Here is a 25,755-nt window from a genome sequence, read left to right on the forward strand (position 1 = left end):
TTTACATTTTACAGGCTTCTTTTTTTCTTTTGGTGATTGATAATACATATTTTCAAGGGACTTAGTTACAAAATGATGCTGTAGTTGTCTAACAGAGCCGACTACCCTGTAATTACAGTGGACATTTTTCAGTCTCTCAAACATGCCAAGCTTATGGTGTTCAGGCCTTTCCACTCTTTTATTTGGGAGCACTCTTCTCCCTGATCTGCACATAGCTCACTATTCATCACCCTTCTGAGTGAGGGAGAAAGAATGTCTCGCTTCTCAGGGGAGATCTCTGATCATGCTTTCATTTGCTTTGTATCTTAAATCTCTGCTTATCACCTCATTAGCAATCAAATGGCAGCTTAACTAAAATGATTTGGGTTTAGATTTTGTGGTGGAAACATGTTGTATCTTTTGGAGATAATTAAAAAACTTGCCAAAGTTAGTTTAGATTAAGAGGGCATCATCTGAAATCACTGTTTAGCATTTGTGTGGCATCTTTGATCCATATACTCTTTTTTTTTGTTTGGGGGGTATGTATGTACTCCTGAATCAGATCCTACTGGCACAGGAGATTGCCCTTCCTTCTCCAGCAGAGCATCTGGTGAATTTGAACTGCATGCCTTCTGGATTGCAGCACAACTTCTTGCCACTAGGCCACCAGAGCTACCTGATCCATATATTCTTAAGTGTTTGTTCTTACTTTCTAGAATTAAACTGCTACTTTAAAAAAATATATGCCATTTTACTTAAAAGCTCAAAGAAGAGGCTAGTTAGAAATCAGGAAAATCAAGGACAATTTCTGTCAGTGTAATTCCTACTTTATTCATGAAAATTGGCTGTTTGTTGGTTAGGAGGATGCATGAGCATGAGGACTCAAATGACCTCACTTAGGAGACTTTGTCCTATAAAGGAGTTTGTTCACATTTAGGCAAACTCTTTTTTTGTTATTAGGTTTCCTTTGGGACCTGTTTCTTAGCAGAAGAATCTTCAAAAAAAGGAATAAGCCACTTCTGCCAAAGAGCTTATTGCCTTTAGATTGAGCTACATTCCAGAAGTCCCTTTAGCAACTTAGAGAATCAAGCAATAAGTTTTCTAGATGGGGATGTATCAAATAAAGTAGGAGAACACAGGTGGTTTTGAGAAAACACTCTAAGTTTTGTTTCTTTAAAAAAAAAAAAAAAAGGTTATGTTTTTCTGGAAGCATAAAGTTCTTCCTAAGTCTCTTTTCCTTCATCTCAGGGGCTGTTGTATGTGACTGACAAAGAACTTTCAGGTTATGTTTCTGGGAAAGGGTGGGAAGAGGAAACACCTGCCTGGTTCAACAATGGCTAGTCTTGGACAGGAAGTCCGTTTTAAAGGACATTGAAGACCAGCTGTGAGAACTCTAAATGTGCTTATAGCAATGGAAAGTTTTCCCATTAAGAGGCTGAATTTAGAATCATGCACAGCTCATTCTGAAGTATTAAAGATTGGTTTTTTAAAATGTACTGTGATTATCTTAAAATTTTCCAATTATTTAAAAATATATGCATTATTCTGTCAAACTTTCCTCCTAATAAAATCATTGAAACATTGGTTTTTTTATCTGTATTCATACTTCTGGTTTGATAGGTGATTGAGGGTAACATAAAGAAAAAAGCTTCATCACTTGTCATTAGAAAAGGACTTTCTTAAAAAAAGAAAAAGGACTTTCTGAAGCACTAGTTTGATTTTTATTTTTTAATGACATTTTACTTCTTTAGGTACATAAATATATATCAAAAGTTAACCTGTTGCTTTTGATTCTAATTCATAGCAACCCCATAATATTTCCAAGGCTATCTTTTCAGACGACGACTGCCACAGCTTTTTCCCACAGAACTAATGATGGGTTCAAACTGCTGAGCACTTTAACCATTACCACCAAATTCCTGGGTTTGTTTGCATAGGGTAAAAAAAACTAGGATAAATTAGTTTATTCCTAATTAGCATAGTCATAGTTTAGAGAAAATTATGAAAGTACTTGCCAAAATTACAGTAACTCTCACACTTTTAATTTTTTTTATTCATGTATTGTTACCATCATCTTTATTACTTGCTGTCATTGCTTCAATCCAGGCTCCAGACTGTCCTCTGCGTAGTTGTAGCAAGGGGAGAGTATTCTTGCCAGAGCCACTCAGCATGGGTAGGCTCTTGTATTAGGTTTGTGATTCATTTTCATCTCTAAAATTTAGTGGCTGTTTTATGTTTCTTTCTTAGGTGGTGGTTGACACAGCCCAGATTGAAAATAAAGAAGCCTATGCTCCCCAGATCAGTTTAGAAGGTTCCAGGATTGTGGTTCAAGTCCCATCTACATGGTAATAGGATTTTTAACATTAACACAGCCCCAAATTCTAAAGGGTATACTTTTTTGGAATGATTGCTTTGTTTCAAACAAGCCTGGAAATGGCAGTTCTTGTTGGACATGAAGGCTTATGACAACAGTGACGTATTAGAATTATTGGACCATGCTCTTTTCGCCATCTTTCCATACAGTGGTACACATGAAAGTCCTGGTTGACGCTCTCAAGAGCATCAACAATGCTGAGAGAAGAGAGGCAAGCTCCAGGTTTTTATCAGCCTGTGCTCCAAAGTCAAAGTTCAGCTCCTGACAGTGATGATTAAGCATGGCTACATTGGTGAATTTGAAATCATTGATGATCGCAAAGTGGGGAAAACTGTTGCCAACTGCACAGGAAGGTTAAACAAATTTGGCATTGTCAGCCCCAGATTTAATGTGCAGCTCAAAGATCTAAAAATGTGGCAGAATAATCTGCTCCCATCCCATCAGTTTGGTTTCATTGTACTGACAACCTCAGTTGGCATGATACCACGAGGAAGCAAGACAAAAACACACAGGAGGAAAAATTGTGGGATTCTTTTTTTAAGGATGTAATAAACATGAAAAAAAAATAATTATTGGACCATATGAGGAAGTTAAGATGTCTTAAAAATTAATGTATGTCATGGATTCTTTATATTCTTGTGTCAAAATTATTAATATATTCTTTGCTGGTAAATCCTTAGATTTTAAATGTTTTTGAGTCACCCAGTGCCTTCTACAGCTGAGTACAGACATCACATTCCTTCTCCTCTGTCTTCACCAGCTACATCCTGATGATATTGAGCACATAGGATTACATGCTTAGTGTCATAGCAAATTTAGGGGCAAGCTGTGCTATTTTTATTATTTAATTGTGTTTGTAACATAAAAAGTTTATTCTACATTTATTTAGTTTTCATTTCTTTTAAAAAACTCCCATATTCCCACCCACCTCCCAAAAAACTAAAACAAAACTTTTGACAAATAATAAAAAAAGAGAGAGAGAGACAAGGAACATGAACAGGGGAATCAGAAAGAAAGAAATGTGATTGATAAATGCATAAAGAAAATCTTAAACTTGATAATCCAAGGAAAGCAAAGTAGAAGAAACCATATAATATTGTCTTACCCAATATATTTTTGAAATTAATGATACTGAGTTTGAACCAGATTATACAAATATACTCATAGACCTTTAATAGCAAATAAATCACATGGTCTTTCTTAAGGGTTGTTTAATACACTGGAAACATAATATGGGAGAGATGTTACCTTAGAAATCCCATAATCCAGCACTGAAGATTTATCCTTTCTTTATCATAGCTATATTAATAAATGAAAAATTAAACTCATAGAATACCATAGTCTCCAGTGACATCTGCATCACTTGGCATACCATAGTCCACAAAGACTGTGCTCTACATCCTACTTTGGTGAGTAGCACCTCAAGTTTTAAAAGCATGCAAGTAGCCAAATCAGGATTTCCTCCTATCTGGTGTGAAGAAAATGAAAGATCCAAGGAACTTAAGGAGTAACTAAACCACAGCCTCTACAGCCCTAACCAGAAGAACTAGGATGGTGCCCAGCTGTTGCTACTCTGAATCACAGTAGAAGGTCCTGAACATAATAGGATGAACATATACCACAAAACAAAAACAATTTATTAGTGTGATAGATAACTGATATAATGCCTGAGACTGTGGCCCTTCAAACCTGGAACTGAAGCCATGCCAGGAATGATACTTCAAACATAAACACTGGCCTTTACAGTGGTCAGTAACATCTTTGAGGAGTGTATTCCAAGAACAGTCAACCATATGAAACAACACTCATCAGGACGGGACAGGAAAAGATGAATGGAAACAGGGAGTAGGTAGGAAGAGTGCTGGTATGATGAGGGGTTGCAGCTAATGTCATGAAACAGATTGTGTGTAAATTGTTTAATAGGAAACAGATTTGCTCTGTAAACTTTCACACAAATCACAATAAATTTTTTAAGCCCATATTGGAAGGCAGTTTTGCTATTACTATTATAATCTGGCTGAATATATAATTGTATAGGAAATATTTAAATCAACTGAATGCTGGGCTCTGGGAACTCAGGGACATTCATTGGTGACATCTAGGTCAACTGGCGTAACATTATCCCCAAAGCCAAAGTCTTACATCCTGCTTTGATGAGTTGCAACTAGAGTCTGAAAAGCTTACAGGCAGCTATTGGCCTCCCCCATCCTTAGTAGAGAAAAGTAAAGAAAACCGAAGACTGTCCAGAGGATGAATGGACCACATGAACATCAGTCTTCACAAGTACTAGATGGTGCCCAGTTGCCACTGCTGACTTCCCTGAGAGTAATCACAATGCAAATTCCCTGATATAGGGGGATAAAAGTGAAAAGCAGAACTAAAAAGAAAGACTAGGATTGCTGGTTTGATAAAGACTGATGGACACTTAACACTCTAAAATTTTTAGCTTTTAGTCTGCAGACCTGGATTTCAGTCAGACCTACAACTCACCTGTCTGCCAAATAGGCAGTAACACCAAAAAGGGCAGCATTCCATAGAACAGATCAAAACTATCCTTTTTCATCCTTACAATCTCTGCCATGCTCCATCATATGCTTGCAGTTAGTCAACTGATCTCATTGATGGTCATCCTTTATTTCACTGAGCATCTGCTTTCCTAAGCATGATGTTTCTTTCCAAGAACAGGTGCCTTCTGATAACATGTCTAAAGTATGTAAGATCCTTGCCTCTATGGTGTGCTTCACCCAACACACATTTGTTTGACAGTCTGTGGTGTATTCAATAGATGCTGCTAAAAATGTTTACAGCTTGTTAATACATCAAGGAAGAGTTGGCAGTTCACTTTGATTGTTGAGATGATACACTGCTTACTGACTTTTGGGCAACTGGGTAAATATTACACTAGTGCTAAAATGATTAACATTGAAGTTTTCTTCCATCTTTCCCAGTGATTTATTTCCTTTGAAGACTTCCCTCTGCTGGTTGTTTTTGGTAAAGATTTCATTTTAGTGTTTCTTTTTCTTTGCTATCACAAAGTAAGTGTTTGTTGAGAAAAAAACTAAAGGTGTGAAGAGTTGTAGGAAAAGGGAGGAGCAAAAGAATTATGGAAAAAATTAAAACCAGATACTGTGCCTGATGACAGAATATCAGCAAAGACTCCAGGATGTCAGGTGGATGTTGGACAGTGAGAGCATACTAATGCCTCTGGAAAATAGCATTTCCTCTGAGTGCTTTTCTGCCTTAAATAGACTCTAGATAATGAGAAACTTATTGAGGCTACACACCCTGATAATTTCTTGAATTTTCCTCCTTTCTCGTTTTTTGTATAGCAATAAGTTTTAGGATGGTGGTGGTTGTTAGGTGCTGTCTAGTTGAGTATAACTCATAGTGATCCCATAAATTTCTCCTAGCAGCATGCCCAAAGTATATGAGATGAGGCTTCATCATCATTGCCTCCATGGAGCACTCAGGCTGTACCTTCTCCAAGACATGTCTGTTTGTTCTTTTGCCAGTCGATGGCGAACTTCAGCACTCTTCTCCTACATCCCGGTTCTATGTTCTATGATTATGTTCTAGAATTAACGTTATAGGGTTAGCCTTGCCATTTTATTTATTTATTTTTATTTTTTATTTATTTATTTATTTTTATTTTTAAATTGTTGTTTACTGTCGAATCAGATCCAACTAGCACAGGAAGAGATTGTCCCTCCTTCTCCAGCAGAGCATCTGGTGGATTCAAACTGTGAACCTTTAGGATTGCAGCGCAGCTTCTTACAGCTCAGCCAATTTCTAAATGTTCTTAGAATGATCTGGTTGGAAGGAGGAATGGGGGTACTGATAGTATAGACTTCCCATGAGGCATGCTTTGAAATGCCTTTGCAGAGGAGTACAGCTATGACTGATGCAGCCTGGTTTGTGTCTAGGTGCCTGAAAGAAGACCCTGCTACTATGTCCCTCCTACAGAGAAGTCTTGATCCTGAGAAGACCCTGGGTCTGGTTGATGTGCTCTACACAGCTGTGTTGGACCTAAACCGCTGGAGGGCAGGGAGGTTGGTGTCTGTGTCACTCACTTGGATTAGCTGTGCCAGTACTGTGCATTTAGGTCCACACCTAGAGGCATTGTAATCATATATGTGTCCTCACATTAGTATGTGGATAAATAAAACATAAAAGATAACTTATGGTATTAATGCAACAATGAATGATTATAAGTAAACTGGAGGGGGAAATGGGAAATGTGCAATAATGAATGAATGAATTAATAAATAAATACATGAAAATCCAACTTTCCTGTAAACTTTTCATTAAAATCACAAAAAAAGAAGGGAAAAAAGTAGAGGAGAGGGAGAAAAGACAATTTATAGTAACTTTTTGTTTTGGAATAATGTCAAAGTATAGAAGAGTTGCAGTAATAGTACCAAAAATTACTTTATGTCCTATATATATAGAGACTCCCAAATTTACTAACATTTTTGCCCTTTTTACAATTATTTGAAAATAAATTGCAATATGATTTCACTTAATAAAAGGACTTTAAAGCTAATTTATATTCTCCAAGAACAGAAAAAAAAAGTTTATATTTACTTATATCCCACATAACATTTATCTGAAAGTAGTTGAGTTACATGATTATCTTTGAATGAATTATTAAAGTTTAGAACCAGTAAGAGCTTTAGACATCTGGCCCAGGACCTTCCTTTTTCCTTAACTGATTAGCACTCAGAGGCCCAAAAAGATGAAATGGTTTATCCATTGTCAGCCCTCTATCACTTCCATCTGTTCCCATCCCAGATCCCTTGCCCCATCTCTAGAGCTCTCTTATCACAGAAAAAATACTGCAAAAACCTTAGAAGTAACACTTAACTTTCCTTAGCACCATCTGTAATTATTTCCACTTAGTCACCCCTCAGTGTCCTCTCTGCTGTGTAGATTTGTTCTTTGTCCCTCTGCTGGACCCGTCTAACTCTCAAATCTTGCTCTCCAGCCACCAGTGCATTCCCCACTCTAAGCATTTTTGCCCACCTTTGCTGCATATAGTTGGAGAGTGTCGCTCACAACTCTTCAATTTGATCCTAATGTAATTTTCATAGCCCTTTATTATATACACAGGTACTTAAACTCAGTTGTTGTAGAGTTAGAAACAACTCATAGCTGACACTCATGTGGGTTTTTGGAAACTGAATCACATAGGAAGTGATAGCCCCCTTCTTTCTTCCATTGAGCTGCTTTGAATTTTTATTTTTTAATATTGGTTTCATATAAAATTTGTACATTTTCATTTATATACACTGTTTCATACATTCTTTCATTTACCTTGTGTTTCATACAGTTATTCCCATACATTGTATTTTTTACAGTTAATCACCATTGATCTATGCCCACTGTTAACCTCTTAACAAATTCCCACTGGATCTTTCCTAATTCTTTCACCCTTTTCCTCCGCCCACCAAATTCCGCAACCTTATGATTTTCCCCTCCCTACCCTCAGGCCCTCTCCTACTGCTGTGGATTTGAACCACCAGAGAGTTACCACCTTTGGGTTAGTGAGTGGCACAACCCTCTAGAGACTATGCTACCAGAGTTCCTTTATAGAGATAGTAAATGTTTAACGCCCTTTAGTGCTTTCTATCTTGATGCCAGAGAGGTTTGTTTGATTTTTTGCTTTATTTTATTTCTTTTTATTGTTATTATTTATTTTAATGAAAGTTTATAGGAACTTTAGATTTCCATTCATTCATTGTTGCGCTTTTCTCCCTGACCACACCTCCCCCACCCCCAGTTCGCTCTTCTCTTTGAAAAGTAAAAGAAAAATTCTTTAATTGTTATACAGTCCCTCCCCCCAAGTCCACTCCACTATGCAGCCTTCATTCTGGACTCCTGATAACAGTAATACCTAATCATTTATCCCTTTTAAACAGTTCTCTCCCTCATCTCTTTCAATGCAGTATACATAATTTATCCCATCTTTCTCAGTCTCCTCCCACCTCTGATGTCACTCCTGTTTTACAACAGTGGCACTATGTGGTATTTGTCCTTTTGTGACTGAGTTATTTCACTCAGCATAATGTCCTCCAGGGTCACCCATTTTGAATAATATTGCATGAGTTCCTTGTTTTTCTCTTTTTATTAAATTTTATTAACTTTAATGAACATTTACAGAGGTTTGGGGTTTTCATTCATTCATTGTTGCACTGTTTCTTTACCCTCCTCCCCAGTTCATTCTTCTTTCCCCCCCCCTTGAAAGTCTGTTTTAATTGTCCAGTTGCCACAGTGCTTGTCAAAGCTAGTTCTGATTAATCTCCTTTGTCAGTGTGTCCTTTGTTTTTCAGTGCAGTATAATATTCCATTGTGTGGATATACCACAGCTTCTCTATCTTTTCGTTTGTTGATGGGCACCTAGGTTGTTTCCAACTCTTTGCTATTGTGGACAAAGCCACAATAAACATGGGTGTACATTTATCTGCTTGGGTGGCATTTATGGTTTCTTTGGGGTATATTAGAAGTAGTGGAATTGCTGGGTCAAATGGTATTTCTCTTAGCAACTTTTTGAGAAAGTGCCATACTGCCTTCCATTGCGGTTGCACCATTTTACACTCGCACCAATAGTGAATTTGCTATTCTTACTGGGGTGAGATGATATCTCATAGTTGTTTTGAGAAATTTGTCTTATTCTTAAAGTGTTTCTTAAATACAGAAAAGTCTGTTTCATTGTCTAATATGTATATTTGTCTTTTTTAAAAATAATTTATATATAAAAAGGGAGCAAGCTTTACCCTGTATTCAGATTCAGCTACAAAGAGAGATCTGTGACTTTGGAAATCAGACTGACCTGCCTGCTGGAAATGGAAACAAATCTTCAGGCCTCCAGAAGACATTTGCTAAACTGACATCCCGGTTCACCAAGAAAGCTTCTTGCACCAGCTCCAGCAGTAACACGAATTATTCCAACCCCAATACCCCTTCCAAAAACATCTTCATAGCTGGGTATTCAGAAGAGAAGGCCAAAATGTCCAGTAATGTTGATGCAAGATTGCAAAGCATTTTGAACACTGGTAATTTCCCTAGAACAACAGACCTTTCACAGTCTGCTCAGAATGCTGGTAATCAGATGGCCAATGGCTTTATCATGGACAGGCATGAGAACTTCTTGCATGGAGATGATGGCAAAGATGAGAAGGGTATGAACTTACCAACTGATCAGGAAATGCAGGAGGTGATAGACTTTCTCTCAGGCTTTAACGTGGGCCAGTCCCACCAGGGCTCTCCACTGATGACACGGCGTGATTCTGCCACCCCAGCCATGGTGACTGAACAAAAGGCAGGAGCCGTGCAGCCACCACTGCCAGTGCCCCCTGCAAGACCTCCCCAGGCTGGAGCACACACACCTCTGACATCCCAGCTGGGTCTGGCACCTCAGCAACAGTCCCCAAAGCAACAGCAGCCCCACGTCCAATACTACCAGCACCTGCTCCAGCCCATTGGGCCTCAGCAGCCCCCACCCCAGCCTCGAGCACCTGGGAAATGGGTGCATGGCTCATCCCAGCAGCCAGCACAGCCTGTTGGAGCAGGTCTGTCTCCTCTTGGCCAATGGCCTGGCATATCTGATCTCAGTTCTGACTTATACAGCTTGGGCTTGGTGAGCAGCTATATGGATAATGTGATGTCAGAGGTTTTGGGACAGAAACCTCAGGGACCTCGAAATAACACCTGGCCAAACCGTGACCAAAGCGATGGAGTCTTTGGGATGTTGGGAGAGATTCTGCCATTTGATCCTGCAGGTATGTGTGGCACTTTCGGGTTTTAACCTAAAATGTAATTGCTAAGAGGACTTAATCGCCTTTTATGACAGCCTTACAGGGCAGTGGAGTGACTTAGTATACCTATAAAGACTTTTTCTCTCTCTTTGGTAGCAAATTAGTTCTAGCTAGAATGGGGAACAGTAGTGAGAATGAACTGAGAACATAAGCACAATTTTTCTCACTTGAAGTTCCTTGAATTGCTCAAAATTTGATCATTTGAATGGGCTTCCAAGTTGAGTCCTTCATTCTTGGGATCGAAGCAGCCAATCCTGGATGAGGTCCATGTTTCTTGATTATCCATCTGTTCCTTGTGCTTTTTTCTTTGCCCAAGTTCTAGAACCCTGAAGAACTATGAAAAGTAGTACAACACTCCCCTATCTTCATAGAATACAGCTTTCTGTGGCCCAGAAAACACACTCCAAAGTCAGCTTAGAAACAAAACAAACACACTTAAAACAGGGAATTAAAGAATTGGCCATTTACCAGTTGCCATTGCGTCAACCACAACTGCTAGTGACCGTGTGTGTGTGATAGGAGACCTGTGCTCCACAGGGTTTTCACTGTTTGGTATTATTAGATCTAGAGCCAGGCCTACCTTCCAAGGTACCCCTGGATGGACTCAAACCACCAGCCTTTTGGTTAGCAACCCAGCCCGTTTACTGTTTGCACCATCCAGATGAAAATAAATGCTGTCAGTTGACTGATTCATGATAACCCCATGTCTGCAGAGTGGAAATGCACTTCACTGGGTATTTAAGTCTGCAGCATTTTGAGAACAGGTCACTAGGCCTCTTTTTGAGGCATTAGTATTTCAGCTAATAACTAAGTGCATAATTGTACTACTCAGAAATCTCTAATTAAGAATAAAAGTTAATCTTGGTTAAGTTAAAAGAAGAAATAGTGAATAAGCATTAAAGTAAGTCATTGAGAGACCAATTAAAACAGAAAATTTATTATGAATCTGATAAAGAAAAATAAGGCAGGCACTAAACAACCAAAGATAAAGAAGCAAACTTAAAAATTTTAAGAAATGTATCCCAGAGGGACACTGATCAAATCCACCAGATGCTCTGTTGGAAAAGGAGGGGCAATCTCCTCCTGTACCAGTCAGATCTGATTTGACGGTACACTCACACACAAAATAATAAAAATTTTAAAAAAAAATTAAGAAATGTGACTTCATGGCAACATATTTGAAAACTTGAGTGGAGATTGAATGATTTCCTGGTAAAATATATGTTACTGAAACTGTACCAAGAAGTGGAAAACCTGCTTAGATCTATTTCAGTAGAAGAGATTGAAAAAGAAATTAAAGATTTGCCTTTAATAGAGAAAGGCAGCAAAAACAATTGATTCAATAGAGAAAGGTAGCAAAAACAATTGATTCATAGGTAAGTTTTATCTAATTTTAAGACACATAAAAATCAAAATTATGTAGTCTGTTTCAGGTGCAGAAAAAGATACCTTTACCTTGAAAACTTTATGGAGAGTATTTAAAAACAAACTATAATGGCTTCTCATTGACATACCTGCAAGAAGATTTAACAGCGAAGCTACAGAGTAGCTACTGTGAAAAAACCTGATTTATATCAAGATTTTAGTCAAGTGTTAAAAACTATTAATATATGTTGTCATTTTTGTTGTGCTGTCAAGTCAGCTGACCCTTCACCGGGTTTTCAGAGTCTGTAAATTGCAAGGGAGGAAATTGCCCATAGAGTAACTGGTGGATTCAGACTGCAGGCCTGTAGGTTGGCAGCCTAGCTCCTTACCAGTAGGCCACCAGAGCTCCTAGTGTGACCCATTTTATCAACTAATTAAGAAAACTGATCTTATCAATAAACATTATAAAAACATTTGATTAAAGGCATAGCAGAGAGAAAAGAAATCCCTTATAATAAAATATGAATAAAAGGAAATTCCTTGCAAATACTACCATAAATAGTAGGAAATAGGATCTTGTATGATAAAGCATAAAATCATTTCTATTAAGTAATAGAGACATCTGTAACCACCAATAGCATGTAACTTTATCTCGGACTTTCTGACAAATACAGTAGGACAAAAAGAAATGAGTAGTGGAGAGGGTAAAACCAGGCTGCTCCTTGGAGGCAAGGATTCTGAAGCTCCATCTGACATACACTGGGCATGTTGCAAGGAAGGATCAGTCCTTGGAGAGGGATGTCATGCTTGGAAGGGTGGAGGGACAGTGAGAGGAAAACCCTGAATGAGATGGATTGACTCAGTGACTGGGGTAATGGGAGTAGGTGTGTCAGAAATAATAAGGTTGGCTCAAGATAGAGCATGTTCAGAGTTGTACATAGGGTTGCTATGAATTGCAAGCAACTTGACAGCATATAACAACAACAAGATTAGAAAGGGATAGTTTTAAAAGCCACATCTTGTTCAATAAAAAATTTCTAAAATTAGTATAAGAATCTAGTAAAGTAGGTAGATGTATGTGAGGGAAATCACTTATACTTTCCTCTAATTTAGTAAAATGTGTATCGAAATGGAAAACATATTTCATTTACAGGAGGAATACTATAAATATAAATTCTTGTAAATAATTAGAAACATTAACATTATAAATACTACCAGAAAAAAACCTTCCTTACTGAAACACCTCAGAAGAAGGAAACATTTTCTTCCTATTGCTGCGTATGCTTGTTTCTTCTTGCTCTTCTTGCATAGGTGGACCTTAGGAACCCTGTGTCTACGTCCTTAGGACACAGTAAGGGCACATATGCCCTTCTGCTCTTGTTCAAAGCAGGCCCACCTAGCTGCTCCTTGCAGGTGGGCATTTTATGTTGGTGACAAATAAATTGCACATTTCTTGACAGTCTCACTAAATCTGGTCTTGGCAGGATTTTACCATTAACTGAGGGCCCTGACAACCTTACTTTGTTATTCTATAAATCCTACAAAGCTAGAAGTCTTACAAAGTCTACAAAGCCTTTCTCCACTAGCATTTCTTGAGGTAAGGCCCACAGGTCTTTGATGGTGTTTCTAGCTGACTTCCCTTACAAGGTCTGGTCAGGTGAACTATAGAAGGACCCTATCTGGAGGTGACAGTTAAGGGGCCTAGTCAAACAGATCATCTAATGTGGATGGACAAACAGGGCTCTTGAGATCATGGTTGACTAACCAAGGTGGTTGGCTTTGATTTTAACCCCTACTACTCTGCTTATCTGAGCAGCCTCATGTAGTGGCTCTAAGAATAATAATAAGAATTATGTTAAGAGAAGGTGCTCTAGCATCTTTTCACATAGAAAACTGAGAACTATACACTGCTGAACCGTATTCAACCTGTTACTCATAAATACTTGCCTGCCATTATCTTTTTACTTTTTTCTTTAAATGTCATCAGTACTGTTTTCCTTCCATCTGCCCTGCCCTTCATATCCTTATTCAGCTCTGTCCAGTGTGTTTCTGGTCACATCTTTATGTACTCTGAATTATATCTTATTTTTGCCATTGTTACTGTCTTAAGACTGAATGTAGTACAAGCCTGCTATTTGAGAAAATTCCAAGTCCGAGCCTTCTAAAACAAAGATTGGTCCACATGGGAGTGGAATACTACTCTCCACCTGACTGACCCTGACACTCTGGTAACTACTTGCAGGTTATCTGTTTGTTAAAGTGATCATCTGGCTTTCTAAGTTCTTACCTAAAGACTCAAGGCTCATATTATTGCTGTTGTTGTGTGCCCTCAAGTTGGAACCTAGTCATAGCTGAACCTCCAGAAGTTTTTTAGGGGCTATAAATAAACAGAGGAAGGAGATTGTCTATTTTCTCCGACTGAGCAGCTGGTTAAACCGTGTGCCTTTGGGTTGGCAGCACAACTCCTTACTCACCAGAAACTTGAAATTTAGAAGTAACTATTCTGTACCTTTAGAATTTAGTCACAAACTAAAGTGTGGCACTCTCTGTGCTCTTTCTGGAGGATATGTCTCCACTTTTTCTTTTCTCTGTGTCTTTCATTCACATTTAGCTTGTCTCTGTCCTAGAAAAAAATCTTTGTAACAGTCACTGCACACATCACACCCCAGCTTCAGACCTGAAAGCACCAGATCATCATATGAGGCATATCCTGCAACCACAGGCTGGAGTCCTGAGCCACTGTTTATTGTGTGTGATGCACACAGTTCTTAAAGGGTAGAGGTGGGAAAAGAACCAAAAGGCTTTCTGCCCCTTTGTCTCGATACAGTGGGTTCAGACCCAGAGTTTGCTCGCTATGTGGCAGGAGTCAGTCAGGCAATGCAGCAAAAACGGCAAGCCCAGCATGGTCGTCGCTCAGGCAACCCCAGAGGCAACTGGCCACCTATGGAGGATACCCATCAGACCTGGCCTTTACCGGAGTTCTTCACAGAAGGGTGAGTGCTTGCTATGGCAGAGAGACATTTGGGAACTGCCATTTTACATAAGGTCTTTAAGAAGGAGGCTTTTGATCTGTGTGTGTCCTTGTTAGAATTATTTCATTACAAACCACAAGTGACAGTGACACCTCGTTAAAACTTCAGAGAATCAGAGTTTGCTTGATGTGATGTGATGTACCCCAGTGGACTTTCAGACCGACTCTTCAGCCATAGACAAGATCTTAATTGGTGATGGTTTTGAAGCAGTTGTGCATATAGAACGGTCTTTTTGTAGATAGGACTGTGGCTCTGAAATCATGTGATTTATGGAATGTTACCTAACAACAACATATTGAAACTTCTACAAAGCCATTAAGAGAATTTTGGATTTTCATTATAAAAACAACTAGGGAGTTGATTTTTTGCATCTTTACCTAGGCAATAAATCTTGAAAGCTAGAAACCTTTTCAACTGTAAATTGTATATATAAACTATAGGTTTCTGAAAAGAATATATGTGACTTTTATAATAAGAGGAATAAAGAAAATCTTGCATTTTTAGAAGACTCATGAACCCAAAAAACAAAACATATTATTGTCAAATTTATTCCCGCCTATAGCAACACTATTGGACAGAGTAGAACTACCACACAGGGTTTCCAAGACCACATGTTTCTTCTGTGGAGCAGTTGATTGGTTCAAACTGTCAACCTTTCTTTTAGTAGCCAGGCAGGTACATTAACCACCGAGCCACCAGTGCATCTTAGAAGAGAAACATCTTGTTGTTAGATACCATTAAGTCAAGTATGACTGATAGCAACCCTGTGAACAGTGGTTCACTGTTTGGTTGTGAAATGAGTGCAAAGTAAAGACATGGTTTTTAAGGCTTAGATAGAAGGGGGGACTTTCAAGCCATTGTGCAGGCTGGCTGGAAGAGGGACATTAACAACACCTGTCTTTGGCTTTTAGGGATGCTCTACCCAGTGGCTGGTCAGGTGCTCAAGGAGACTCAGCTAGCTCAAGTGACGAGACATCCTCCGCTAATGGAGACAGCTTATTCTCCATGTTTTCTGGTCCAGACCTCGTTGCAGCTGTCAAGCAGAGAAGGTGTGAATAATTTTCAAACCAAAGAGGAAAGAAGGGCATATGAATTAATTCCATTTATTTCTCTAGAAGCATCAGGAGTCCTGTCTCTCAGTGTGTTTTGTATGAGAAAGACAGAGGGACCCTGACCCCCTCTGTCTGATAAAGAACTCAAAGGAGCACTTCTAGGAGGTTGTCTCCATGTGGAGACATTGGTGAGGATGGGTACATCACATAGGTTTGCAGTACTGGTAACTTACACTGGGTTGAGTTTTTGCTGGCAAAAAGTCTCATGTAATGCTAGGTAAAAAGTCCAGAAGCAGGCAGGGGAAGATTTGGACTCAGAGTCTGTCTCTGCTCATCACTGCCTCACAAAGGCAGCCCTCTCAGTAGGATGAGTGAGGCCAGGATAGGCAAGTTGTAATCAGGCTGTCCAATTCCAGATGAAGGCTTAACATAGCTGACCCTCAATTTCTTTTTCTTTCAAAGTTAGAACTAGATACAGTGATCTCTTAATGATAATTCAGAGTGGAAAATACAATAAATATTCCAATATAAAAAGTTTTCAAAAGCACTGTGTTTTTTACAAATAATGTGCATACATATCACACACCTACCTGCATATCTCATACAGGAAGCTATTGCAGGAGGCAGTTGCACAGTTTGCAAAAACTAGTTATCATGCATTTACTGCTGTTGAGTCGGTTCCAACTCAGAGCAATCCAGTTGGGTTTCTGAGGTTGTAAATCTTTGTGGGACGAGACTGCCCATCTTTCTTTCTAAGAACCACTAAATGATTCACACCACTGCAGACAACCCAGGCCTCTTGGTTGACAGTGGAAGGCACTCTGTACCTTCTCCTACACTGCTAGAGCTCCCTTAGTAAAATGTGGTAGTCACAGAGTTAAAATAAGCCTTAAGATAAGAATTTAGATAGAAAGAAGTGGAAAGAGAGTTGTAAGTATGAGTATATACAGGGTCAGAGGTGGCAGTGAGAGGGACATGAGCAACAATGAAAGAGTGGATGCTGAGCTGCCTGAGCACAGGAAAGAAGGCCAGTTTATGTAACCCTGCGCAACAGAGCCAAGCTTTGTGAACATGCAGTAGAGAACAGGTGGATAAAGACCAAGGTTACCGGAGTCAGGATAGGATCAGTGAATGCATTTGGTGTTTTCTGATTGCCAAGCCCTATGCTAGACGTTTTCTATAATTTCTTTTCCTCTACATTCATCATATGATATAGTTCCACTCAACTCATTGCTAGTAAGTCAGAACCAACTCATAGCTGACCCGCCAATGGGTTTCAGAGACTGTCAATTACATGGGAGGGGATTACCCATCTTTCTCCCATGGAGCCACTAGTGGATTCGAACCTTTGAGTTGGCAGCACAACTGCTTACCATTTGGCAACCAGAATTCCCTGCCATATGATGTTGGTTAATATTTTTATTCCTTATTTATAGTAATACTCAAGTAGGTAGAGAAGTTAGATTCATTTATTCATTTATTGGCAGACACCTATCACGTTCCAGGAAGAGATGAATAAAAGTGTGAACAAAACAAAATCCCTTCCCTTATGGAACTTACACTGTAATGGGAAAAGACAGGTGAACAAAACAAATGTATTGTGGGTGGCTGGTGCTATGAAGAAAAGTAAAGCAGATTTTTGAGAGCAGACAGTGCAGGAAAAGGCAGATTTTGTTTCAGAAAGCAGGGCCTTTCTGCTTGCAGAGAGCGAAACAAAATGAGGAAGCCACCAGTGAGGAACCGTGTGGTATGTGCAAGAGAGAATGAAGGATGACATGAGCAACTCCCTTGTGAAAGCAGATGCCATGAAATGAGATGGAGAGGAGCCAGGTTTGAGTGGGTGGCCAGTAAGACTTCTGCTTTAGACAAAAAAAAATTTAAGAAAAATAATTTAGTCACCTCTAGTACAACAGTACCATCTCTCTGCAGAGACCACTGGTGGTGTAGAAATACTGATAGAACTTGATTTTATCTGGCTGTGATCCTGTTACAGTTTCCTTTTCCATTCAACATTTTCATAATTATAAATTAATAACCAATTAATTTTAAATCACACATCTCCAGTGCATGGTGAACACTCAATCATTGAATAAACTAGCTGAAAGCCAGAGAGCAGCTAAGCATTCCAGTGGTGCCCTCTGCCTGCTTTCCCCGCCCCACTCACCTGTGACATTCTGCAGTAATACACCACGCAAGGGGCTGACACCCCACCGCTAAGGGTGCTTTGAGCCCTTAACCCTGAAGGTAGGGGTGAAGGAAACCAGGTAATCACTATACAGAGCTCTTGGTTCTTTCAGGAAACACAACAGTGGAGAGCAGGAGACCAGCATGCTGCCCTCGCCACCACTTCTTCCTACCGTGGAAGACATGAACCAGGTATTATGGCTCTTTCTCTGACCGTGGAGGGCTGGCTTAGACCATAAGAAAAGTTCTAAGGTTTACTTTTTAGAAGGCCTCATAGTAAAGAGTAGTTCTATTTTGGGGTGAATAACTTTTTTCTTAGTTTTCTTAGTTCATGGTTTTCTGTGAATAATTAGCTTTCTTTCAACTTAATCAAAGCCACAAATTTTATGGTTGTGTCGTCCAATATGATAGCCACATACAGCTATTAAAAAATTTTTTTATTCAAAACTGAATTTAAAAATTAATTTTCTCAGTTTAATTATTCACAAGTGGCTAGTGGACAATAAAGAATATGTCTGAGTGCATAAAATGTTCCAGGACTTGTGGGGCAATTAGGGTATAGAGGTCTCACTCTGCCTCCTAAGAGGAAATAAGGATTAGTGATCTGGGGAGGTGGGAAAAGAGGGGAAACCACCAGAAATGCCACTGAGAATCCTCTTCTGTCTTTCAGGATAATAAAACCAAAACGTGGCCACCCAAAGCCCCTTGGCAGCACTCTTCCACTCTGCTCAGCACACTGCCCAGTCCAAGCACACCTCTCTACGCAGTGGCCAGCCCTGGCAGTCAGTGGAACGACACCATGCAGATGTTGCAGTCCCCAGTGTGGGCTGCCACCAGCAACTGCAGTGCTGCCTCCTTTACCTACGTGCAGACTCCCCCACAGCCCCCACCCCCACCAGCACATAAGGCAGCACCCAAGGGCTTCAAGGCCTTCCCTGGGAAGGCTGAGCGCAGGCCAGCCTACTTGCCCCAGTACTGACCCACGGTCAGCCTGCCCACCTGCACAGAGCACTTGGGACCAGAGTTCCTGTCCCAGGGGCAACTTGCTGTCAACCAGCTCCCCAGAGGACCAGTGCACCCCTGTCCTGGGCAGGGATCCCTGGGGACCAGGGTGGTTGGCAGCTCCCAGCCTTTAAATCCTGGCTACTTAAACTTTGGAGACATAGGCCCCTACAGATTCAGGGGATGTTTGGGAATCTGTGGACTTGAATAAGCACCTCAGGTGATTGTGATGGAGGTGAGCCAAAGTATGTTCTAAGACACACAGCTTTGAAGTTCTTAGTCTCTGCGTGTGTTGGGACGTGATTAGGTCTGAAAGTGAATCAAAACTGACCATTCTCCATAGTACTGAGTGGAGTGATGACCACACCTTTCACTCCATTCTACAGCTATTTTTCTCATAGATTTTTAGTTAAAGCATTTCCTGTCTAAGATGCATCAAACATCTTAATATAACAAATGTTGCAGCTGGAGATTTGTTCAATACTATATTTAAGTTTGTACAAAATGGACACAGTATCAAATAGTTGTGGTCAAAAGCAATCACCTGGGTTTTCTGTAAAATGGCAGCACTTCCCCATGCCAGCAGCACCCAGGAGGTTCAGCCTTTACCAGATTTACAAAAGCAGGATCCTAAGATTGATGTCAGAGGCCTTTTCCTGACAGTACATGGGGCTGAGCCAGCTGTTTTGTCTTTGTGCAGGATACATCTCTGCATTTGAGATACTTCCACACAGGCCTGAGGCATTATCACAGTCCATGGAGGGTGGGGGGCATAGCCTCAGGGCTGCACAGACAGCTGCATTCGAAATTGCAGTGACATGTGTGAATGGACTCAGAAGACAAAACAAGATGTAGATAGGATTTAATTTAAGTCTTTTTTCCTTAAACAAAACAGAAGCAACCTCATTTTTAGTTAACATGTGCCATTAAATAACATCCTGTGGATTTAGGAATATTTTCCAGCCTGAATGGATCCAGAATTGAATGGTGCTTAAAATTGAGAAATATTAAGTATATCTATGTAGAATAGATATATCCCATTGTATATTAATTGAGGTTATAGAAAGTTGTTTATATAAAACTTATTTAAATTTTTCATATTTCATCTTTAAAAAAGTCTAATTGAGAAAAATCCATAATATTTTCTGGTATGAAAGTTTGACAGTATTAATATTTTTTTTATATTTTCTTAAATCATTAAGCCATTTTAATATATGTTAACTACTAATAAATGGTTTATTCTTTCTAACTCCATATAAGCTTTTCCAGCAAAGATTGTAATAACACATTTATGTTCTCATTTTCCTACAAATATAATTAAATTTCTATTTAAAAATACCAAAAATAAATATATATATATATACACACACACACACACACACACACACACACACACATACATACACACACACATACATATTCGCACACACACATGCATATGAACTCTAGAGGACCCTTGGGATGTCTGAGCCCAGCCACCTGAATGTTGAGTCCCATGTTGCCAGGCTATTTCCAGGCCTCAGGTATTGTCTTTGTGCTATGTGGGGACACCATTGCTGCCTGTACTTAATGATATTGTCACCATAGGTTCTAAACAGTCACCTCACCATGTTTACAGAGAACTATTTTGTACATAGATTTTTTTTCTTTTTTTTCCAAGCATAGGCTTTGCACCAACTGTATGTGGCTTTTATCTGTGTTGGCTGTCACAGTGTGCACACTTTCCTCTCTGTTAAAGTTCTGTGTGGCTCTTTTACTTGTAAGATAGTTTTCTACTTCCTTCAGTAAAGTGTCCACCGTACCCTGTATTTCAAGTTCTATTATACTGACATACTCTTGTTTTAATAGTGCCTCCCCAAAGACCTCACTCATCCTGCTCAATCCTTGATTCCCCAGCCTAGGTGACAGCCCTCTTAACATTTTCCAGTTTTTCTCTATTAAGAAAGACACTTTGCATCTCCATGGGCTGTGAGACCTTTTGAAGCTGTCTGTGTGGTCTCCCTGTAGGTGCTCTGTTCACAGCACCACCTTGCTCTGAACACTGGTAATTCCAGGTGCTGCGCTCGGCAGCGGTGTCTTGCCCAAGCGCATGTGTATGTGTGTGTGAATGTGTGTCTTCTGCATGGCCGGGCTTGGCTGCCTTGCTCGGGCATCAGGAGGACACAGTGTGAATAATTAAAACTACTTCCAAACTGGAACTCTACGTTTTGTATCTTACTTTTAAAACTCCTATAAATAAATATTGGCTTTATTAAAAATATACATTTAATAATAATAACACTCTGTATCTTTGTTTAAACTGAGCTGCAACATAAACCATTTGAGAAGTCTCTCTGGATTCTTTTAAAAGCCTGTTCTGCACCTGGGTTGTTAGCTAGTCCATCATGTCCTGCCATGCACGGAAAGACCACTTGGGGTATCAGGATGAGCTGAGGGGGTGGATAGGAAGCAGAATGGCCCACCCCACACCCTCCTTTTGATTTTCTAAAGACCACAGCTAAGTACCATCTCTGTGCGAGGCCAGTGTAGTGAAGGAGTCTGTCTCCCGAAGGCTCTCTCCTTGGGTTATATGTAACCTGCCAGCACTCATTGCACCAAACATAGGTGCTGTGAGCTCCCAGCCAGCCTTCTGAAGAGCTGACTTAAGATGAGGACTCATTCAACCCCTCCTCCCACTAGGGTCCCAATCTGATGGGAGAGGAACTCTACCTCACTGAATGATGCCATCCTGCTGAGAAGAAAAGATAGCATTCATTAAACTTTGTAATTAATTTAGAAAAAGAGTAGCATGCTGCTGAGTCAACAGCCTTAGTATACAATTGATCAGTGTAATATAACCTAACCTATCGGTGTAAGTACCAGTTGAATTTCTTTTGCTGAGGTACCCAGAAATTGACCATAGGGACCAAGTTCCAGAGCTTACCTAGCTCAACTCAGGACAAAATGGCTTAGCAACAGCCATATTGCATGAGTGTGTCAAGAAATAACCAGAAGTTCACCTTGAAATTTTAGCTGGCCAAGTGCACTTACTTCTTTGTGTTCTGTTGAAATCCAGTGGCTTAGTGGTAAGGAGCTGACTTGCCAACAAAGGAGTCCAGTTCAAATCCACCAGCTGCTCTGCAGGAGAAAGACAGGTTATCTCCTCCCATGCAGTTAACTACCTCTGAAAACCTGCTGCAAGGTTAGCTATGACCCAGTTCTAGTTGGACAGTTGTTGATTGCCTTTGAGTTGAGCACAACTCATAGTGACCCTATGAACAAAAGCCCTGAAGCCTTTCTGTAACAATCGACATATATTTAAAGTTCATAGTTTCCAGAGGCATGTTGTTTAGGAAGTGGATGCCACTCGACAGTACACAACAATTTAATGTTAGCTCCTTCACTGACGTCTAATTCATAGAGTGATGGAGAAATGAATCCCATAGCCCTTTGGGCGTGCATGAAAATAGATGTTGCAGCTGAGCCCTGAGAGGATCCTTGGAGGCCTCAAGCCGGAAGAATCCCAACTGAATCAGAAGAAACCGCACAGGCCAGTTAAGTCCTTGTGAGGCTTTTGACTCCTCTGTTGCTCCTTTGAGAGTGAGGCTTCCAGCTCCAGGAGTGTAGATGAAATCCCATATTCCAAGAAGGGGACTGTGAGAGTTTATCCAGGTATTGTCCACTGTTAGGACCTACCTTGTGATCTGGAGTCAAAGATACATCTTTGCTGCTGCCAAAGAAGCTTTGCATGTAGACCATAGGTGCCTAGGAGTCCAAGGAATTCCTCAAAGTAACAGGCAGCTTAGCTGGCCTTATAATTCCACAGGGGAGGACTAGAATTTCTTCTCAACCTCCAGTGTACCCTTCTATACCTTGAAAAAATGATTGTTCACTGCATTGTAGGTGCACAGTTGTATGCCATTGAGTCAGCCTTGATGCATAGTGGCCTTCTAGGACAGCAGAACTGCCCATCCAGTTTCCTAAGCTGTAATCTTTATGGGAGCTGACTGCCAAATCTCCCTCAGGCCACTTTTTAGCAGCCAAACAAGCATTGTGCTGCCACCAGTGCTCTCCTGTCAGGTGGGGAAAATGCTCAAATTCACAACCAGGTCCACTGAACCACAAGCACTGGAAATTCCTTATTTCTCCCTTAACTCCCAACTCCTTCAGCTCCCACCACTTTCCTAGGTACCTCTTTGTATCACATCCTTAAACCATTCCTGCCCAATCATAATATGCTTCAAGCCACATGTAGCTTTTACATTTTCTAGCTGCCACATAGAAAAATGAGGTTAGTAATCCAAAAATCTTTACTACACCATAATTTAACAGATTAAATGATTAATTTTACATTCTTTCCTTACTGTTATTAGTTGCTCTTGAGTAGATTCTGATGCTTATGTGCTAAATAGAACTGTTTTATAGGGTTTCCACGGCTTTAGCCTTTTTTTAAATTTCTTTTTTTTAATAATTTTAATGAGCATTTACAGAGATTTTGGATTTCCAAAAAAATTTTTTAAATTATTTTATTATTTTGTGTGTGTGTGTGTGTGTATGTGTATGTATATACCATCAAAACAAATCTAACAGGAGGAGATTGTGCCTCCTTCTCCAGCAGAGCATCTGGCGGATTTGAACTGCATACCTCTAGGATTGCAGTGCAGCTTCTTGCCACCAGGCTACCAGAGCTTACCAGCTTTCACCTTTTTTAAGAAGGTCACTAGGCACATTTTCTTAGGCTCCTATGTGGTTTCGAACCACCAGCCTTTCAGCTAGTAGTTCATACTATCTTTGAAATCCATGTTTACTTATAGCACACCTTTTTTGCACACACATCTATTTTGTCAAATCCAAATGCCTCTCTTTGGCTTTGTCTTGACTAGCCACTTTCTTTTAACAAATCATAATGGAATTTATTCAATCATTCATACATGGTTTTGGTTTATAACAAGTATAATACAAATTATAATATCACCAAACCTTTATTTTTTAATAAAATTTTTATTTTATACTGGTTTACTTAAAAAATTGTATATATTGTTCTTCACACCAGATAATAGTTTGCCACTTCTTTCCCTGGCATTCTGAGAATGGCCTGAGATTAACAACTTACCCATACCTCCACCCTTCTATCACCCCTGCAGTCACTGCTGATTTTATGTAGTCTAAAGGATTCACAGAATCTTAGTGTGCAGAATGTCTTTTGACCAGGCTCCAGTCTACTTCCTCAACATCCCTCTTAGTTCTCTCACATCTAAGCTCTTTTTGTAGTCTTCAACTTTCCACCTACCTTTCTTTTCCATTCCTATTAAGAGGCACCCAACCGAAGTGTTCAGCCAGAAAACTTAGTTACTGATGACTGTTTTATTATGCACACTTCAAATTCCACCATGTTCTTATATCTGTACTTTCATCAGCCTGGCTTCTGCCTCACCTCTCCAGCCTGTTTCCTGGTGCAGCAGGGTCCCCTTGCCATTTCAGATTCTCAGACCTACTCACCACAGGTCTCTGGCTGGAGCCCCTGAGGCCTTGAAAAACCTGGCTTTTTCATTACAGCATGTAACACACCTACACTCTAGAATGAAGGTCCCATGAGAGGCTAGAATGTAGGGCAATGCCCAGCGCCAAGTCACACTCACTAGGAACTGTGAAGCAAATGAAATGAGGGCATGTTGGTGGAGTGAGGCAGAGTGCTAGACAGCAAAAACTGAGCTAGACAGAGTCTTGTTGCACAACTCTTCAATTGGACTAAAAGAATAAGAGATGAATAGTTTGGTCACTGGATCAGCAGCCAGAGGTCAAGTTTTCAAATACATGTAGTTCCCAAATACATATTTATTGTTACGTGCCGTCAAGTTGCTTGCGACTCAGTGACCCTATGTACAAAGGCCCTAAACTCTGCTCTGTCCTGTGCCAATCGCACTGTCTCCGATACACCCATCCCGATTACCCCAGTCATTTAATCCACCTCATAGAGGGTCTTCCCTTCCTGCACTGTCCCTCCACACTCACAAGCATGATGTCCTCTCTAAGGACTGGTCCCTCCTTGCAACATGTCCAAAGTATGTCAGACAAAGCCTCAAAATCCTTGCCTCAAAGGAGTAGCCCGGTTTAACCCTCTCCAGGATGAATCTGTTTTCTTAGCCGTCCATGGTACACTCAGTACTCTTCTCCAGCACCACAGTTCAAAGGCATCAATTCGCCTATCCTCCCTAGTCATTGTCCAACTCTCTGATGCATAACAAGTGATTGCAAAGACCATGGCCTGTATCAGACACACCTTAGTCTCCAGAAAGTTACCATTGCTCTTCAGTACTTTGGAGAGGTCCATAACAGCAGACTTTCCCATTGCAGTGTTGTTGTTATGTGCCGTCGAGTCACTTGCGACTCATAGCGACCCTATGTACAACAGCCCTAAACTCTGTCCTGTGCCAATTGCACCGTCTCTGACACACCCATCCCAATTACCCCAACCACTGAATCAATCCACCTCATAGGGGACCTTCCCCTTCTGCGCTGTCCCTCCACCCTACCAAGCATGATGTCCCTCTCCAAGGACCTGTCCCTCCTTGCAACATGTCCAAAGTATGTCAGACAGAGCCTTAGAATCCTTGCCTCCAAGGATCAGCCCAGTTTGACCCTTTCCAGGATGAATCTGTTTGTTTTCCTAGCAGTCCATGGTACCCTCAATACTCTTCTCCAGCACCAAAGCTCAAAGGCATCAATTCTAAAGCTGTGAACAATCTAAATCTCTTCACCATCCATCCTGATGCTGCCAACTGGTCCAGTGGTGAGAATCTTTGTCTTCCTGACATTGAGCCTCAATCCATATTGGAGGCTGCAGTCCTTGACTGCAAGTGCTTCAGGTCCTCCTCAGTTTCAGCAAGCAGGGTTGTGTCATCTGCATAATGCAGATTGTTGATAGATCTTCCACCAATCTTGACCCCACATTTCTCCTCATAGAGCCCAGCCTC

The 25,755-nt window shown here is 40.3% G+C and overlaps 1 protein-coding gene across 1 annotated transcript in view; it reads left to right on the forward strand.

Moving 5' to 3' along the window:
* Positions 1 to 18,803, forward strand: part of KIAA0355 (KIAA0355 ortholog) — a 77,263-nt gene extending 58,460 nt beyond the window's left edge. The window contains exons 7-13 of the mRNA XM_006887845.1: positions 2,227 to 2,324; positions 6,277 to 6,402; positions 9,113 to 10,131; positions 14,360 to 14,525; positions 15,476 to 15,613; positions 17,914 to 17,992; positions 18,471 to 18,803. Coding sequence (XP_006887907.1) covers positions 2,227 to 2,324; positions 6,277 to 6,402; positions 9,113 to 10,131; positions 14,360 to 14,525; positions 15,476 to 15,613; positions 17,914 to 17,992; positions 18,471 to 18,779 — 1,935 coding nt within the window. The 3' untranslated portion in view covers positions 18,780 to 18,803. The remainder of the gene's footprint in view (positions 1 to 2,226; positions 2,325 to 6,276; positions 6,403 to 9,112; positions 10,132 to 14,359; positions 14,526 to 15,475; positions 15,614 to 17,913; positions 17,993 to 18,470) is intronic.
* Positions 18,804 to 25,755: the final 6,952 nt, after the last annotated feature.

The sequence above is a fragment of the Elephantulus edwardii genome, unplaced genomic scaffold (assembly GCF_000299155.1).
Source record: "Elephantulus edwardii isolate Elephantulus edwardi_28Jun2011 unplaced genomic scaffold, EleEdw1.0 scaffold00062, whole genome shotgun sequence".
Taxonomy (NCBI): Eukaryota; Metazoa; Chordata; class Mammalia; order Macroscelidea; family Macroscelididae; genus Elephantulus; species Elephantulus edwardii.